The sequence below is a fragment of the Montipora foliosa genome, unplaced genomic scaffold, assembly GCF_036669935.1.
Source record: "Montipora foliosa isolate CH-2021 unplaced genomic scaffold, ASM3666993v2 scaffold_446, whole genome shotgun sequence".
In the NCBI taxonomy this organism is placed as follows: domain Eukaryota; kingdom Metazoa; phylum Cnidaria; class Anthozoa; order Scleractinia; family Acroporidae; genus Montipora; species Montipora foliosa.
In genome coordinates this window covers 262,501-280,000 of record NW_027179752.1, presented here as the reverse complement: position 1 = coordinate 280,000, position 17,500 = coordinate 262,501, and the positions used below count along the sequence as shown (strand labels likewise).

Sequence of the window (17,500 nt, the reverse complement as noted above, 5' to 3'; positions counted from 1 at the left end):
GATGCTGAGGCATTGGCGTGGCATTTCAACAATAACCCGGTGTCTTTAAAGACAGATGAAAAGTATACAATAGTGACGGAGAAATACAGCAAATGCTATGATGCCTACAAGCTCGAAATTGCCAACGTTACAGGCGAAGATGAAGGGGAGTACAGCTGTCATCAATCATGCGAAGACGTTGTTATAGGATGGTTGAACAGCTCAGTCAAAATTCAATTGAAGGTGCTATCGGGTAAGGAACCTTTTCCTAGTGAATGAAACTAACAAGCAACATATATAGAGTGATAAATTCCTTTTATTAACCGAGTTTTAGGGGTATCTTTGAAGGAAACTGTGAAAGGGAATCCGGGTACAGAAAATAAGGAACGAGTAAAGAGCAAAAAGAGCGGGAGTCGAGTTTGAGAGCCTCATTAAGAGTCAGGAAGGGCAATAAATTCAACTGAAAAAAACGAGCCTCAAAATCCGCACGAGAAACCTTAAAGGACCTCTGACATACAATATTGCCGGAGAAAAACGATCTTTGAATTAAGAAAACCAATATAGCGAACCTTTACTGTAGAATATGGACGCTAAATTAGCCATTGATAGCGCGTACGATCTTGGGAGGCATGATAATGATAATAACACTGAACATTTGGCATTTTCGTGTTTCGTACCCGGGCAATGGACTCAGCAGAAACCTTTTGGTTCGGCCAACTCGCCAAGCATTGCGTACGTCAGTCAAGCCCCGAAGACATTCACTGTTGTATCTTCCGTCATTTAAAATGTGGTCACCGATACTTGAGCTCAAAGGCAGGAGCACAGCTGTCCGTTTGCTACGTATGAGTAATTCCTCTCCTCTCTGCTGAAGGGAGTGGCAAAAAACAGGCTTCACAAAAAACTGAAGGACAAATTTAACGGTATAGTCTTGTCTTCAAATGGGAATATATTGTATAGTTTTGTGCCTTAAACATTTTGCTTGATTCCAGACATTTCAACCACAAATGAAGTCAGTGACAACACAACTCCTGCTTCGATTCCCGAGTTAACGGCAGGTTAGTGGATTAGTTAACAACAACAACAACAACAACAACAACAACAACAACAGGAATAATAATAATAATAATAATAATAATAATAATAATAAAGATGATGATAATGTTGATGATGATGATGATGACATTTCACCATAGCACCAATAACAGGTGATGTACTATCTATATCTCATTAATATTCACTAGGCTTCGGGCGTGCGATATAAGTGTGCGTTAATTATTTAAGGTTGTCAGTTTGACTTACTTTGGTTGGAGTCGCCATACCCTTCCTGCTTACTCTATTGGTACCACCGCGTCTTCTCCAGCGAGCTTGCTTGTCTGGGGTGACCTTCCCATAACCAAAAGCTAATGAGTATGCAAGAAGGATAACGAACTGTGGACCATTTCAAGTCAGGGTTTTGGGAAGTGGCTGGGAGTATAAAGGGTGCCTTTTAAAAAGAGCTCTTACAGAGTTTGCGTGCTGATTTAAAATAAAACACAAGCAGCGGTGATAAACATGGTAAACAAACGCATTTTTAAAAAGACTTGACGTTTCGTATGCTTAGCAACTGAAACCTTTTCAAAAGTAACCGTTACGATGTTTGCGCGCTGAAGACAGTAAATATTATGAGTAAAGTTCTGGACACTTACGGACAAATTATATTGCCGGGCTAAGAAAAGCAACCTCGTTCCCAGGGCCTCCTCTTCTGCCCAGCCAAGAAGCCAAGGGAGAGGCAAGTAACTAAGTTTTCGACATACTTCCCTGGCTGACAACTTTGCAAAAATACAGCTATCGATCCCAGGCATTATGTAGTGTTTAAAGGTCGCAGTTGTAATATTAAAAGATTATGGGATACGAATTTTATCTTCGAGTGCTGTTTTGATGAGAATATCTCTCACGAGTAAGCACTGAGCGAACAGGTGCGAGATACTATGAGCACAAGAAGATAAAATTCGTATCCCCAAGCGGCCATGTAATATTCTGTTTACTTTATAGGTACTGATGAATTGTCCAGGTTAAAAACAACTTACTTTATTCATTTCCGAAAAGGAGAAAAGTGGAGAGGCAGTTCAACTCAATTAGACAGTTCATGATTCAACATGACGAAGCGTACTGAGCACATGAAAAAAATCTTTGGGGAAAATGTAGCATTCCCTGTGACAAAACACTTTAATATAGAGTGGTTTTCAATTGAGTGTCGAAAGTAATTATATAATTACTTTGGTTTTTCATTACTTCACTCAGTGGTTGGTTCTTAGTTCTTGCGCCACTTTTTCAACCAATCAGAAGTGAAACCAAAACCAATCTTGGCTCGCACGTGCACATTTTCCCGCTCTTTGTGTCGGCTACGTGTAATTACTTCAAGTTTTGATTAGTTTACTGGATTGTCTCCGTACTTTTTGATTGGCGAAAGTAATTATATTGGCTTTGGTTTTACGACACTCAATTGAAAGTCGCTCTAAACAGGCATGAAACATAATAAAGCTATTACGATTACTCGATCATGGCTCTCTGGAAATTTAATGAAATTGCATGTTGGTTTTGGACGAGGGGCAAAACCAGATTACCTGGAGAAAAACTTCTCGGAGCAGAGTAGAGAACCGGCAATAACTCAACCCACATATGAAGCCAAATACAGGAATCGAACAAGTACAGGCAGGCAATTGCTCTGACCTCCGCAGACGCTCTGCCGGCTCCCCTATTAAATTGGGTTTCAAAGCGTAACAACGGAAGAAAAATCGTTCACGAAAATTTCAATAAGGTAGATTAAAGTGACGAGATGTGTCATCATTTTCTTAAGGTTCAAAGGAATCCTCCAGTAACCAAAAAGGCCACGAAGAGTGGATCATTCCAGTTGTCATCTCGGTTGTTGGAGTCTTTTTACTTGGTAATGCCCTGGCAGTTACTTGGTACTTCAAGAAAAAGAAGACATACAAAAATATTACAGGTAGGTTCCAATTGTTTCGTTCAGGGATCAATGAAGTATGACGGTTAGCTTGAAAGAGTAGCATAATTATGCCTGAAGCACCGCTGGTCGTTTTTTTCGACCAATTTATGCCAAAATTATGCTACTTTTCAATTGCGCTCTTTGAAAACATGGCAAATAAGTGCAAAATTAGATTTTCTTTCATTAGAAGCCTTTTATTCTTGTTAGCTATTTTCAAGTCCTTTTATTGTTCATGCTGCTTCAAACTTCTTTCAAACAACGATCTTCAAGAAAAAAACACAATTAATACCACAATCCCACAATCGTGGCTTCAGAAAACACATGCATGGTTTGTTGGGTTGTGATCCGTGATTTCTCATCAGAAGACTGCAAAATTGCAAAATTTTGCTCGAATCGGCTGGCATGGCGGACGCCATTTTGTAACCTTGCCTATGAGAAAGTAACAGGGACTGACATTGTTTGCAATGGGACTTCTGGTTCCTGTCAGGTCCCAGTCCCCGGGCTCAATAAATTCATCACACAACGGCAACTTGATTTGATAGTCGTCAAAACATACGAATCGTGCTTCCATTTCTGCTTTTTTGAAGATGGGGAAAATTATGGTAGGCTTCTCAAATTATGTAAAAAATTATGCGAGCACAATCTAGGGAAGCCTAGTATTAGATGGTTGCTAGACAACAGTACGCTAATCAAAAGCCTCACGGTTTTTTACTCGTGGATACGAGAAGCGAATTCAAAAGATGAGGATCCAAACTAAAAACTCGCGCACTCACTGGCACTAAATGAAAATACCAACATGAGTAATTTCCATTCAAAATGATAACAAATGCAGCCCAATTTAATGTTGATTCCAGGACATAAGTTGCATTTTCATAACGACTTTCAAATCTTGTCATCACAACTAGTTGTGATAACACATTGAACTACCAACGTTTCAAAAATCAAGTAAGAAATGCAAGCGTTTTTCTGTGCTTCGCCGCGGTTACACAAGGTTGTTGCTTTTCATTGGTCGTCTCACCCTGTTCTAATTGGCTGCTGGTTTTTATTTTACACGCTCAATAAAAACCCGTTTAAACAGGATGTTTCTATTTGGTTGCGCTTGAGATGATTATTAAGCACTTAATGACTGGCCCCAAGGGAAACAGTGAGTTTTGTTTCCCCGAGACCCTCAATGTTCCCCGAGGCGAAGCCGAGGGAAACATTGAGGTCGAGGGGAAACAAAACTCACCGTTTCCCGAGGGGCCAGTCATTAAGTGTTTTGTTATACCTTCCAACTCAAAATAGAACAATACACAGATAAAAATTATTTGCTTGACGTCGGCTGGCGTACAGATTTGCCGCCGTTTCAAAGGTGCACGACCTAATCACGTGTGAGTCGAAAGTTCAAGTTGTTGTTGCCCTAGGGCGTCATGAAGTTTTGTTCGCCCTAGGGCGTCATGAAGTTTTGACCAATGACACGTGACACGTTCTCCTCCAACCAGAAAGCGTATTTGAGTATAACAATACGAGATAATCACCCAAGCGGTGTTTTTGAAAATGGCCACAAGCCGTTCTGTGGAGGTGACAAACGACGAAATTAATTGTTAGAGAAAATGCATATTTTTCAAATAATCACCTATGTAATTATAATAAAACAATTTTCACCTCCGGCAATATCGGTGAATAAATAAATATCGGTGAATAAAAACCAAGACGAAGTCGAAGTTCTTGCTCTTAAGTCATCTTAGCTTAATTAAGAATAAAATACAAACAGCGGCGATAAACATTTTTAAAATATGCATTTTATACGAAACGTCAAGTTAATATAAAATGCATTTTAATAAAATGCATTTTAAAAAAATGATTATCGCCAGTGTTTGTATTTTATTCTTAATGAAGTCGATGTCATTATTCACAGATATTCACCTCGCCTTCGGCGAATAATTGTTAAATGGCCGATGAAAACAGGCGAATACAAAAAAATGGCCAATCAGAGAAACTCTGCAAGGGGAAACACGGTCGTGAGATCGAAGATCAAAAAGGTTGTTCTAGAATAGTTGACAAAAGCAATTAGTATTACTTCTTTGAAACACTGCAATCCTCCATATAATGTTTTGCAGGTTGTGCTGAAGAGGGAGTCGAGAACGACTAACCTGGCAAAAACGGATTCAACCTGAGACCGGATTTAACCGAACGGAATGGTTTCTTTGTTCACGGAGAAGACTTATGGCCAGCAGTGTGTCAACATGACGGCTAAGCTAATTTCCCTTCCGTAAATTTTGACGATCGATGCCATTCTTAGTAACCAACAATCTTGGACAAAATTGTTGAGAAAACTCTGCTTTTGGACTAAACTCCGATCACAAGTATGAAAAAAAAGCTCTCTTATTGCCCCCCCCCCCCACCCCGATCAAAGTTGCTAGACGAAACAAAGCAACATTGGTTATAGGGGGGAGGGGGATGGCAAGTAATGTGCGATATTGAGGACGTCGTGCGCAAAATAACCCCTGTTTTTAATATTCTCAACGATTTTTGTCCAAGATTGAAGCCTTTTTATTCGGGTTGCTTCATTTAAATACTTTAAAATTGTCAACTAGAAGCCGTTGTTTCGGTAGTGTAGAGGTTCGACATCGTTAGATCAACTTTAATAATTTTTTTTGTAAGGTTTTTGCTCAGTTTTTTTTTTAAATTCTAAGTGACATACGCGGCTAATCTAGTCCTAGATCTAGATTAAGTATTTGTTTCCTCATTTGCAAACGACAAACTTAAAAGTGAAAATTGTCTCGTCCAAATGGCATCGCTTGTTTACGAAAGGGAAATTGCGGCGGCTACAGTGAAAGTTTTCAACAATTAGGAGCTTGCAATGGCTTTTCTCCCTAAAAATGCTTTAGATGATATGTAAATTCAAATAAGAAAAATTTAAAAATTAGGTCATTCTGAGCTTGTTTAGCGTGTCGCTCGATAATAGCTTTGCAAAGTTGGATAATTCAGAGCAAATAATGTTTAGTACTGCATTTAGCATTTTTTGAATAAAATGTGGCAAATATGAGAACAAATTGTGAGAATATTGAAGGTGTTGCAGTTACTTCTTTATAAAGCATTGCAACTTTATAAATTAGGTGAGGAGAACGTTTGGCTCATTACTGAACACGAAAAAAAATCCTTAAATTCGGTATCCGCTCGAAGATGAGGTTTTATCATACACTGTTTTTGAAGGATTTATGCAATGATAACACACTAAAGGACCTCATTAAGCTCTAGACTAGCGTTCTGGAAAATGTTCGCCCCCGTATTGAGTATTCCACAGGTCACAAAGATTCAAAACGATTTATTGAAAATCACTCACCCACCGCTCACTCTCTAGATTGCCCCTGACAAACTATTGATCTATAATAATAATAATAATAATAATAATAATAATAATAATAATAATAATAATAATAATAATAATAGTTTATTAACTTACTATAGCGCTTTTTAACATTAAAATGATCAAAAGCGCTGTACAGTTACGTGACTAAACAAAAAATAAATAATAATAATGTTACAGTACCCTGGGTTCGCTAACACAGAACGCGGAGAGCACTGAAGTCCTCAGTTTTTAATATCGTCCGCGAGCCACACGCTCTTACAATCTCCTCTGCTCTCTAGACCACATGGCATGCCCCAATATGGAGCTACCATATTTGGGCACTATGTCACACAACAGTCCGTTATAATAATAATAATAATAATAATAATAATAATAATAATAATAATAATAATACTCTTTATAGATAGTTTTCAGTCACGTGATGATACGGCTATGTTGGTGCACAAAACAATTACAATTTATCACTCATGTTTTGCGTTATAATAGAGTCAAATTCCCCAAAGGCTTTTTTCTCTATTGTTCTGAGCACTACTTGGCTGCTGCCGGACGTCAGGTGAAAACTATCTATATGATAAAAATACATCATTAGAAGAATAAAAACATGAGACTACTACCTATGTATATTTATGTACAAAGAAAATCGACTACTAAAGAAAAAAAAAACTACGTAAAAGCTAAGCTAAAAAGATATGTTTTAAGATGTTTCCTGAAAGCACCCAGTGATTCGATTTCACGAACGCAAGCAGCAAGGCTATCCTACAAAGTGGGGGCGGCTGAATAAAAAGAACGAGCACCTAAAGTCGTTAGTATACGCCCTTAAGATAGTATTGTTAGATCTTAATGCAAGCAGCGCAAGACCAATAATCAAATTGCCAATATAACTAGGTGAGATACCGTGAATAGCCTTAAATGTAATAACTAATATTTTAAAATGAATGGGATAAAAAAAAGGTAACCAGTGAAGATCGTAGAGAATAGGCGAAACTCTGGTTATACTGGCGAGTTCTGGACGCCCTGTAACTTATCAATCTGGCCCCAGTTGTTCAAACGATGGATAGCGCTATCTGCCGGATAGATCGCTATCCACTAGATAACTCAATTGGTTTTGCTAGTGTTTATCCGCTGGACAGTGATTTATCCGGTGGATAGCGCTATCCATCGTTTGAACAACTGGGGCCTGGTATTTAGGCAATCCATAAAGTAAACTGTTGCAGTAATCTGATCGTGAGGTAACAAAAGCATGAACCAAGGTCTGAAGGCATTTATTAGAGACACGACGAATATTGTGGATAGGATAGAAAGCCGCCGTACACATTTCATTGATGTGAGTGTACATGCTTAATGAGTTGTCAACAAAAAAACCCAAGTTTCTAACATTTAAGGATGGATCGATCATCTGGTCACCAACTTGTAATTGCAAAGGGCTTGTTTATTCAGCTGTTTGCGAGTTCCAATAACAAGAAATTCCGTCTTGCCTCCATGTAAAAGTAATCTGCTATCAATCATCTAGCTCCGTATATCACGTATAATCTTGTATGGCGCGTATGGCCTCATCTGTTACTCTATTATTGTCCGGTTTCAAAGTAAAGTACAACAGATCACTCAACTCTTCTGGTTTGCGTAACAACGAGGTTGTGGTAGATGACGCTCTATAACCTTGAACAACGTAGACGTGTAAATGACGAACAGCAAGGGTCCCAAACAATGATCGGTCAATGGAAGCTTGCTGGCTTCGGCAAGATAAACAGTAGGTATGAATCAAGGACTGAATACAGTCTACAGTCTTAGTACTACAGGACAGGACCCGGATTCTACAGATTAATTCAAAATAACCACTTCTAAAGTAAAACATTTTCGCCAAAACTTTCTAAATCCGTTTAATCCACACTGAAAGGAAAGAGGGAATAAACGTCTGAACAAAAGCATTCAGCCTCATTGGTCTAAAACATAAGTAGCCAAAAAGCCAGTCAGTGACCAGAAATGAAATTTTAAATAAGTAGTAGGAAACGCACGTAATCTTTCCTGTTGCAAAATTAACTCATTCGAAAATGGCGGAAGAATCAAAATCTGTTTAACCATTATGGAAGTCGTCTACGATCGGTGAATTTCGATCCTTGTTGAGTTGTTTGGGCTGCTCAACTATGAAGTGTTCCCTCTGCCGCACGACTATGCTAACTGTAAACACTTAACTGAATTAAAAACACCATCAAAACGATGAGAGCTCATCATCATTAACGTCGCTTGTGCGGCACGCAACAAAGAGGGTGAGAAGTTTATCAACTTCAATAGGATATATATGAAAGTCATATATAATTATTTGAACTGCGGAGAGAATCAAGTCAAGATGCTGATCATCGCAGTTATTAATTGACGTTAGGCTCTCCGAGTTTCGTTTCTGCTTAGGTAACGTTGATTTATAACTGCGATGATCAGCATCTTATAATTGACTTGCTTCTCTCCCCAGTTCGAATAATTATATATGGCTTTGGACCACAGCTCTTTTGGAATCTCGATGTCCACCTCAGCAAACCCAAACTACCTGTTTCGCTGCAAAGCTTTGGCAAACCGATCGACTTGCCCTGGCGTTTATGTCCAGTGGACAACTACCTCCTTACCACAAGGCACTGCGCCCAACATCGTGCTTGGGTACAGGGCATTAGCGTCGTAGCCTAGAACGTCTTGACTCACCATTGCATTTTTATATTTGTGAGAACGAATCCGGGTTTGCCTGCCTCACGCTTTCTAAGCTACAGAGTTTGTCGTCATAAGTATCAAGAGGTAAAAGAGCCTTTTTGTTAAATAACAGGAGCCCATCTGGAGCGTGCAACTTCCATACAGCGTCTGTGAAACGGCGTTTTCACAAGCAGCTGCAGGTTTATTTTTAGACTAGCCCTTCCCGCGAATTAGGTCAAAAAACAAAGGCAGTTCCGGTTTGGTGACCCTTTGACGTCAGCTTAATTTCTTGTAATTGGTCATCGGGCTCCTGTGGGAGTCTAATTAGCGGGAAATTCAATCTAAAAATAACCTTACTTGTGAAAACGCCATTGCACGAACACAGTAGAGTTGTAGGCTTTAGATGGGCTCCTGTTAAATAACCGATCCGGAAAACGCCCCTCTCCAACATGCAAAGGCGCCAGGGGATCCTCAATGACTTTACCTTCAACTATGAGATGTTCTTCAAAAATCCATTTGGTATTGGGCGCCTCCGGTTTTTCTCCTCCGAGGCGATTTGCTTCTGCTGCTTCCACCCATTCTGTTACCTCGCCCAAGTTTTGAAACCAGGGGTTTCGCTGACATTTATTACTGGCCATCCTTCGATCTGTTTCATAACGGTGCTGTGATTCTTATGGATAATTCCTAAGACAGTCGTTCGAACATCACACCTCTTCATTGGTGGGATCGCCGATATTTTGTCATCAAGGACGATTTGCGCCCCATAATGCATCGAATAAAAGAGGTCATCTACCTCTCTAACCTCCTGCGCAGTTTCGCGTTTTGACTTTTTCTGGTTCTTATGGGCCACGCTGACCGATACTCCTGTGGAAGAGGGCTCCAAAGCCTGAGCTTTGTTTCCGCATCAAATATGTTCATCCAAAGTATGTTGGAAAACGGTTTGAAACGGCGACTCTGCACCTCTTTCCAAATCTTCCTGGAGCATTTGTACCAAAACCTTTCAGAGCTAATTCACTCTTTGTTCAACCGCAATCATATGCAATAATACAAAAATCACCAATCTTTCATTGAAAATCCACGCGGTCAGTCCGCAGTCCGTACAAAAACAAAGGCCAGTTCAAACTGCTCCGCGGCCCGGGCCGAGGACGTGGACGAGGAAGAGGACTAGGGCGAAGACGAAGACGAAGACGAAAATTGGAATAAACTTTTCTCCTTCTACCATCTCGCCATCTTTCATTTTTTCTCCCTTCTTACTGATGTAAAGAATTATGCCATTAAACTTAAAGTTTTGGTTTTGGAAACGGTATTTTATTAATTAAAATCTTTAATAAGGCCCAAAGGCGTTTAAATTGTTGGTTTTAAGTAACTACCAGGGCTGCTAATTTATTGTTAAATATGTTATTTCTGACGGGTGAGCAAGCGAACAAGGCTGAAATAACTATTTTGTCGGCACGAGATACAACATGGGCCTGGGTTACAGGCCGGGGTATCATGGGTAGGGTTTCAGGGGTATATAAGACCGAGTATAACACGTGGCTGACATCTAGGCTTCAGAACCAACCGCGTTCTTTCGTTTCGTTTCGTTTAATTTTTTCTTTTTGCCGTAATGTCGGTTACCAAAGACGAAGTGTCCGACCTAATTAGAGCCAACAACAATCAGTTAATGGCCTCCTTTAAGGAGCTGCTCAAGGACACTGCAGGTCAGATTAAGCGTGCCAACGAGACTTCGACAGAACATCAAATGAAAGAGATCAAGAAACTGAAATTTCAAGAGCCGCATAAGTTTAACCCTTTCAGCCCCGATAGTGCCAAATGGCACTTATAGATTTTACTCTGTCTAAGGCCAGACGATTTTACTCGTCAATGGGGAACCCCTCGGGGCTTAAAGGGTTAAGCTAACAGCATCAAAAAACTATGTCCCCGTTTAACCCTTTCAGCCCCGATAGTGCCAAATGGCACTTATAGATTTTACTAACGCCAGACGATTTTACTCGTCAATGGGGAACCCCTCGGGGCTTAAAGGGTTAAAAGAAAAGCCAACGAGGACCAGTTCAAGTTCAATCTCAAGCTTGCGGAAACCTTCGACAGCGCCAAGTCTGCCGCTGAGAAGTCCAACCTTGAGAAAGTCAAGTCTGACCTCGAAGAAGGTGAGAAATTGCTCGTCGAACGGCAGAAGCATATTCTTCTCGCCGACAAGTCCGATCTGAATACGGTTGGAGTACGGTCGAAGAATACAAACAACATGATCTAGCAGATGATTCAGAGGACGAAAAACGCATCCACGGTGCTGAGACCCGTGCCCGTGCAGCCACGTTTTCTCGAAAGAAGAAGAAGTCTTCAGCAATGGCTGCGACTAAAACATCTTCCCCGCTCAGCAGGTCGGTTTCGTCTTCAAGTTCCCAATCACAACCTCTGTCCTTCCAGCCAGCCGCGACCAATTCCGGTTTCCCGTCTCGTCGTCCTAACATTGGCACATGCTTCGCTTGTGGAAAGGCCGGCCATTGGCGTGCCTGCTGCCCCGCGATGACAACACAGTCCAACTCTTCAACTTCAAAGTGACTAGATGAGCAGGATTTATCAGGTGTAGTCCTGTCTTGTTTTGATCGTAATGATTTTATTTTGGAAGCTTTGAGTGATTGTCAGCCTGATTCCAGTTCTGACCCATCTTCTCCCAATGTTTTCCCGCTAGTTTTAAGTTGGTTTAAAGATCCCCTATGTTCTGCTGATATTGATACTCCTGCTCTGCCCTCAGTCCGTGGAAGACTTCGAAAATGCATTGATTTTTGGCGTTCATTAGAAGTTTCTCAGTTCATCCTGAATGTCATTATCCAGGGCTACAAGATTCCGTTCTTTCATCTTCCCACACCTTTCTACAAAACTAACAATGCCTCTGCACGTAACAACAGTGCTTTTGTGTCTGAAGCTGTTAATGACCTACTCAAGCTTGACCTTGTCGAGGAAATTTTTTGCGCGCCGGGCATTATTAATCCGCTCTCTGTTTCTACTCGCAGTTCGGGTAAACAGAGACTAATCTTAGATCTGAGACACGTGAACGCTTTTATTTACAAACAAAAGTTCAAGTGCGAAGACTTGTCCGTAGCCACTCAGATTTTTGACAAGGGCTATTATTTATTTAAATTTGACCTGAAATCGGGCTATCATCACATCGAAATTTTCCCGGAGCACCGCCAATACCTTGCTTTTGCTTGGGATTTTGGCAGTGGTAAGTTCAGATATTTTCAATTTTGCGTTCTTCCGTTTGGCCTCTCTTCTGCTCCTTTTATTTTCACCAAGATGTTCAAACCGCTTCAAAAATCCTGGAGAAGTCGGGGTATTCCTATTGCCATTTTCCTGGATGATGGCCTAGGAGGGGGAATCGATAAACTTTCTGCCAAAATTCACAGTTTAGCCGTTCATTCCGATTTACTCAAGTCTGGTTTCGTCCCCAACCAGGAAAAGTCCGTTTGGGAACCAGTTCAAGTCCTTACCTGGCTAGGAGTTGTTCTTAACACCATTGATGGTTCTGTTCTGACCCTGCGTTGGGTCAGTCACCCGTATTATGACCAGGCATCTCTTTTCAGTGGTGAATTCTGCTTTATCCTGGGATAGCGAGGTTTTCTTGTCGGAGGATTCCATTTCGGAAATTAACTTTTGGGCTAACAATGTAGATTCCCTCAACGGTAGAGTTTATTGGGGGGTACTATCGCTTCCGTTCCGAGTTAGTTTCTCCGATGCTTCCGATTCAGCCTGTGGCGCGTTTGTCGAGTCCCATTCCGAATCGGTTTTCCATCAGAATTGGTCTCCTGAGGAAAAAGTGAAGAGTTCTACTTGGAGAGAACTTAAGGCCGTTTGTCTCGCCTTGGAGGCCTTTGCAGGGCGTTTGTCCAACACTAGGGTCATCTGGTATTCAGACAACCAGAACGTTGAGTCTATCCTTCTCAACGGCAGCAGGAAATTGGATCTGCAGGCGTTAGCTCTTGAAGCTTTTCAGATTTGCCTTAAGTATCGCATTTCTCTTGATGCTAGATGGATCCCTAGGGATCTTAATGTCAGAGCCGACTCCATCAGCAAGATTGTTGATTTCGACGATTATGCTATTAATGATTCTATTTTTCGAAGTATTAATGATTACTGGGGTCCACATACCGTCGACAGGTTCGCCTGTAGTTACTACTCCAAATTGCCAAGGTTTAATTCCCGGTTTTTTCAGCCCGGCTGTGAGGCAGTTGACGCCTTTTCCCAGGACTGGGGATACGACAATAACTGGCTCTGTCCACCTGTTTGCCTAATCGTTAGAGTTCTTAAACACATGGAAGTGTGTCTTGCTAGAGGTACCCTAATTTTGCCGCTATGGAAGTCGTCGTTCTTCTGGAACGTCTGCGCAACAGATGGTGTGCACTGGAGCAGATTCGTCATTGACTGGGTCTACTTACCCAAGTTCCAGGGATTATTTGTCAAAGGGAAAGCCCGTAATTCCCTTTTTGGCACCAAACCCCTTGATTTTGATGTTGTTGCTCTGCGAGTCGACTTTCGCCATCCTAGGCCCCCCTTATGTCGTGAGGGGTTTTGCACTTTGCCTTATGGAAAGTGTGACTCTTGTAATTAGATGTTACTCTAGTTTGGTTTTTATACGGCTTTGCGTGAGCTGCCTGTTGGTTTTCATGTAGGCTATTGTTTGGTCCCACCGCGTGGTGTGATACTTTCCATGCAATAAAGGGTTTATTTATTCGTTACATTTATGTTTGTTTATTCCTGCCATTTTCCCCGTCTCTTGTCTGTTTGCTATTATTTCTGCTATTGGTTTTTCTCAGTATTTCTCACCTATTTTTGTATCTTCTAGATATCTTCCAATCCGGTTTTTGGGACTTTGATCAGGACGCTCTGCCTAACGGTCCCGTGCAGGGGTTAGCTGACAGGCTGAAGACGACAGTACTGTCCTCGAAGGCCACCAGTACATCATTGCTGTACTACCGTGCTTACCGCAAGTGGAAGCAATTCGCCATTAGTATGTTTGACGGGAATGTTTTCCCCGCTAAACCCTTTCATGTTGCATTGTACTTACAACACCTTATCGAGCAATCCCATTCCCCTAGTGTAATTGATTCTGCCTTTTATGGCATAAAGTGGGCTCATAGTATGGCTGGTATCCCTTCTCCCACGGATAACCCTATTGTCGAGGCCGCCAGGTCTGCTTCAAAAAGGCTTCTTGGTACTGCTATCGTTAACCGCAAGGAGCCCGTTTCATCTAGTGTGATTCATGACATTATTAGCCGTTCTAACCTTGACAACCCTGTTGAGCTGCGCAATATTACCTTGTATATTTTGTCATTTGCCGGTTTCTTTAGGTTCGACGATGTTTCCAGGATAAGGAGGAATGACGTTTTCTTTAATGAGGGATTCGTGGTTATTAAAGTCCCCAAAAGTAAGAACGACCAGCTTCGTCGAGGAGACGAGGTAGTTATTTCCGAGCTTCCTAGTGGTGCGTGTCCTGTCAAGCTCCTTAAAAGGTATCTCTCGAAATTTCAAATTCCTCCAGATTCCAGGGATCTGATTTTTAGACCCATTTCCAAGGGAAAGGGTTCTTGTAAGTTGATAGCCCCCGATAGGCCTATTAGTTACAGTAATATGAGGGAAGCTTTCAGGCGGGATTTGAAGGCCATTGGGGCCGACCCTTTTAATTTCGGGCTGCACTCTCTGCGTTCGGGTGGCGCGACTATGGCAGCTAACAGTGGTGTCAGTGACAGAGTGTTTCAGCGACACGGTCGCTGGAAGTCCGTGCAAGCCAAAGACACATATGTTGACGACGACCTTGATCAAAGGCTTTCTGTTTCCAAATTCCTCGGGCTCTAAGCCATGTAAGCTAATAGTGTCTATTTATCTTGCCTTTTGCCCAATTCTTTGTCACTCTAGATAGGGGTTGTTCTCGCCAGGCCCTCCCAAAATAAACTTATTTGATTCAGCGATGCTGTGTTGTTTTTTGTTGTGGAGTGGAGACAAAATATGTTATTTCTGACGGGTGAGCAAGCGAACAAGGCTGAAATAACTATTTTGTCGGCACGAGATACAACATGGGCCTGGGTTACAGGCCGGGGTATCATGGGTAGGGTTTCAGGGGTATATAAGACCGAGTATAACACGTGGCTGTCATCTAGGCTTCAGAACCAACCGCGTTCTTTCGTTTCGTTTCGTTTAATTTTTTCTTTGCTTAGTTCCTTCTTTTCCTGGTATCATGCATCCAGTCTGGTTGAATCGGCTATTCTAATTTCATTCTTGTAAAGCCTTCGTAGGATGGGCTTCTAATCGCTTGGAGCTTGAGCCATGGTTCCTACCCAGATTTCCTGCACATTCTCTTTTTTCCCCACAGGGGTTTTTTCTGGCAGGTTTTTTCTGGCCTCCGTTCGAACCGCATTTTCTTTGTTAGTGGTTGCTCAGCTCTGCTAGTTTTAAGGCTTTTTTCCGTTTTATTCTTGTATTTGTACTCTAAGCTATATTGTATTTTATTTATAATGTACGTAGGAGTTGGTGATCCCCCGCCTAACTGGCAGCCTAACTGGCACAGAGCTGGAAAGCTTATCTGGTGATGTAGGCCAAGATGGCCTGTTTATATTATAGTTTAATTTAATGTCGGAGTTGATGTTCCCCAGCCTAACTGGCACAAAGATTCTAACCAGAGCTTATTTGGGGTAGGACGCCAGGATGGCCTGTTTATCTTATAGTCAAATATAATGGCGGAGCTGATGTCCTCCAGCCTAACTGGTACCAAGACTGTTTGCTTACTTGTAGAATTAGGCCATATATTGAGTGTTTTGGCTTACCAGCCCTACTGGTACTATGAAGTGACTTGTACGTGTGAAGATAGCTTTACCCTTGGTTGCCTTTCAAGGATTTGTTAGGTAAATGTTCAGTCTTGTATAGTGTTCGGGTTGGTTCTCGCCAGGCCATCAAAACAATGAGAGCTCATGATCATTAACGTCGCTTGTGCGGCACGCAACAAAGAGGGTGAGAAGTTTATCAACTTCAATAGGATATATATGAAAGTCATATATAATTATTTGAACTGCGGAGAGAATCAAGTCAAGATGCTGATCATCGCAGTTATTAATTGACGTTAGGCTCTCCGAGTTTCGTTTCTGCTTAGGTAACGTTGATTTATAACTGCGATGATCAGCATCTTATAATTGACTTGCTTCTCTCCCCAGTTCGAATAATTATATATGGCTTTGGACCACAGCTCTTTTGGAATCTCGATGTCCACTTCAGCAAACCCAAACTACCTGTTTCGCTGCAAAGCTTTGGCAAACCGATCGACTTGCCCTGGCGTTTATGTCCAGTGGACAACTACCTCCTTACCACAAGGCACTGCGCCCAACATCGTGCTTGGGTACAGGGCATTAGCGTCGTAGCCTAGAACGTCTTGACTCACCATTGCATTTTTATATTTGTGAGAACGAATCCGGGTTTGCCTGCCTCACGCTTTCTAAGCTACAGAGTTTGTCGTCATAAGTATCAAGAGGTAAAAGAGCCTTTTTGTTAAATAACAGGAGCCCATCTGGAGCGTGCAACTTCCATACAGCGTCTGTGAAACGGCGTTTTCACAAGCAGCTGCAGGTTTATTTTTAGACTAGCCCTTCCCGCGAATTAGGTCAAAAAACAAAGGCAGTTCCGGTTTGGTGACCCTATGACGTCAGCTTAATTTCTTGTAATTGGTCATCGGGCTCCTGCGGGAGTCTAATTAGCGGGAAATTCAATCTAAAAATAACCTTACTTGTGAAAACGCCATTGCACGAACACAGTAGAGTTGTAGGCTTTAGATGGGCTCCTGTTAAATAACCGATCCGGAAAACGCCCCTCTCCAACATGCAAAGGCGCCAGGGGATCCTCAATGACTTTACCTTCAACTATGAGATGTTCTTCAAAAATCCATTTGGTATTGGGCGCCTCCGGTTTTTCTCCTCCGAGGCGATTTGCTTCTGCTGCTTCCACCCATTCTGTTACCTCGCCCAAGTTTTGAAACCAGGGGTTTCGCTGACATTTATTACTGGCGATCCTTCGATCTGTTTCATAACGGTGCTGTGATTCTTATGGATAATTCCTAAGACAGTCGTTCGAACATCACCCCTCTTCATTGGTGGGATCGCCGATATTTTGTCATCAAGGACGATTTGCGCCCCATAATGCATCGAATAAAAGAGGTCATCTACCTCTCCAACCTCCTGCGCAGTTTCGCGTTTTGACTTTTTCTGGTTCTTATGGGCCACGCTGACCGATACTCCTTTGGAAGAGGGCTCCAAAGCCTGAGCTTTGTTTCCGCATCAAATATGTTCATCCAAAGTATGTTGGAAAACGGTTTGAAACGGCGACTCTGCACCTCTTTCCAAATCTTCCTGGAGCATTTGTACCAAAACCTTTCAGAGCTAATTCACTCTTTGTTCAACCGCAATCATATGCAATAATACAAAAATCACCAATCTTTCATTGAAAATCCACGCGGTCAGTCCGCAGTCCGTACAAAA

General features: G+C 41.7%; 2 protein-coding genes and 1 pseudogene across 2 annotated transcripts in view; 2 read left to right on the top strand and 1 right to left on the bottom strand.

The window, feature by feature from the left end:
- The window catches only part of LOC137989207 (uncharacterized), a 27,032-nt gene extending 21,676 nt beyond the window's left edge, over positions 1–5,356 (top strand). The window contains exons 4-7 of the mRNA XM_068835060.1: positions 1–232; positions 969–1,034; positions 2,816–2,962; positions 5,062–5,356. The exon at positions 1–232 is cut by the window's left edge and continues 92 nt beyond it. Of these exons, the coding sequence (XP_068691161.1) occupies positions 1–232; positions 969–1,034; positions 2,816–2,962; positions 5,062–5,093 (477 nt within the window). The 3' untranslated portion in view covers positions 5,094–5,356. The remainder of the gene's footprint in view (positions 233–968; positions 1,035–2,815; positions 2,963–5,061) is intronic.
- The window catches only part of LOC137989206 (uncharacterized), a 130,452-nt gene that overhangs the window by 47,256 nt on the left and 65,696 nt on the right, over positions 1–17,500 (bottom strand). The gene's annotated exons all lie outside the window — the stretch shown is intronic.
- Positions 10,594–12,153, top strand: LOC137989200 (uncharacterized; annotated as a pseudogene).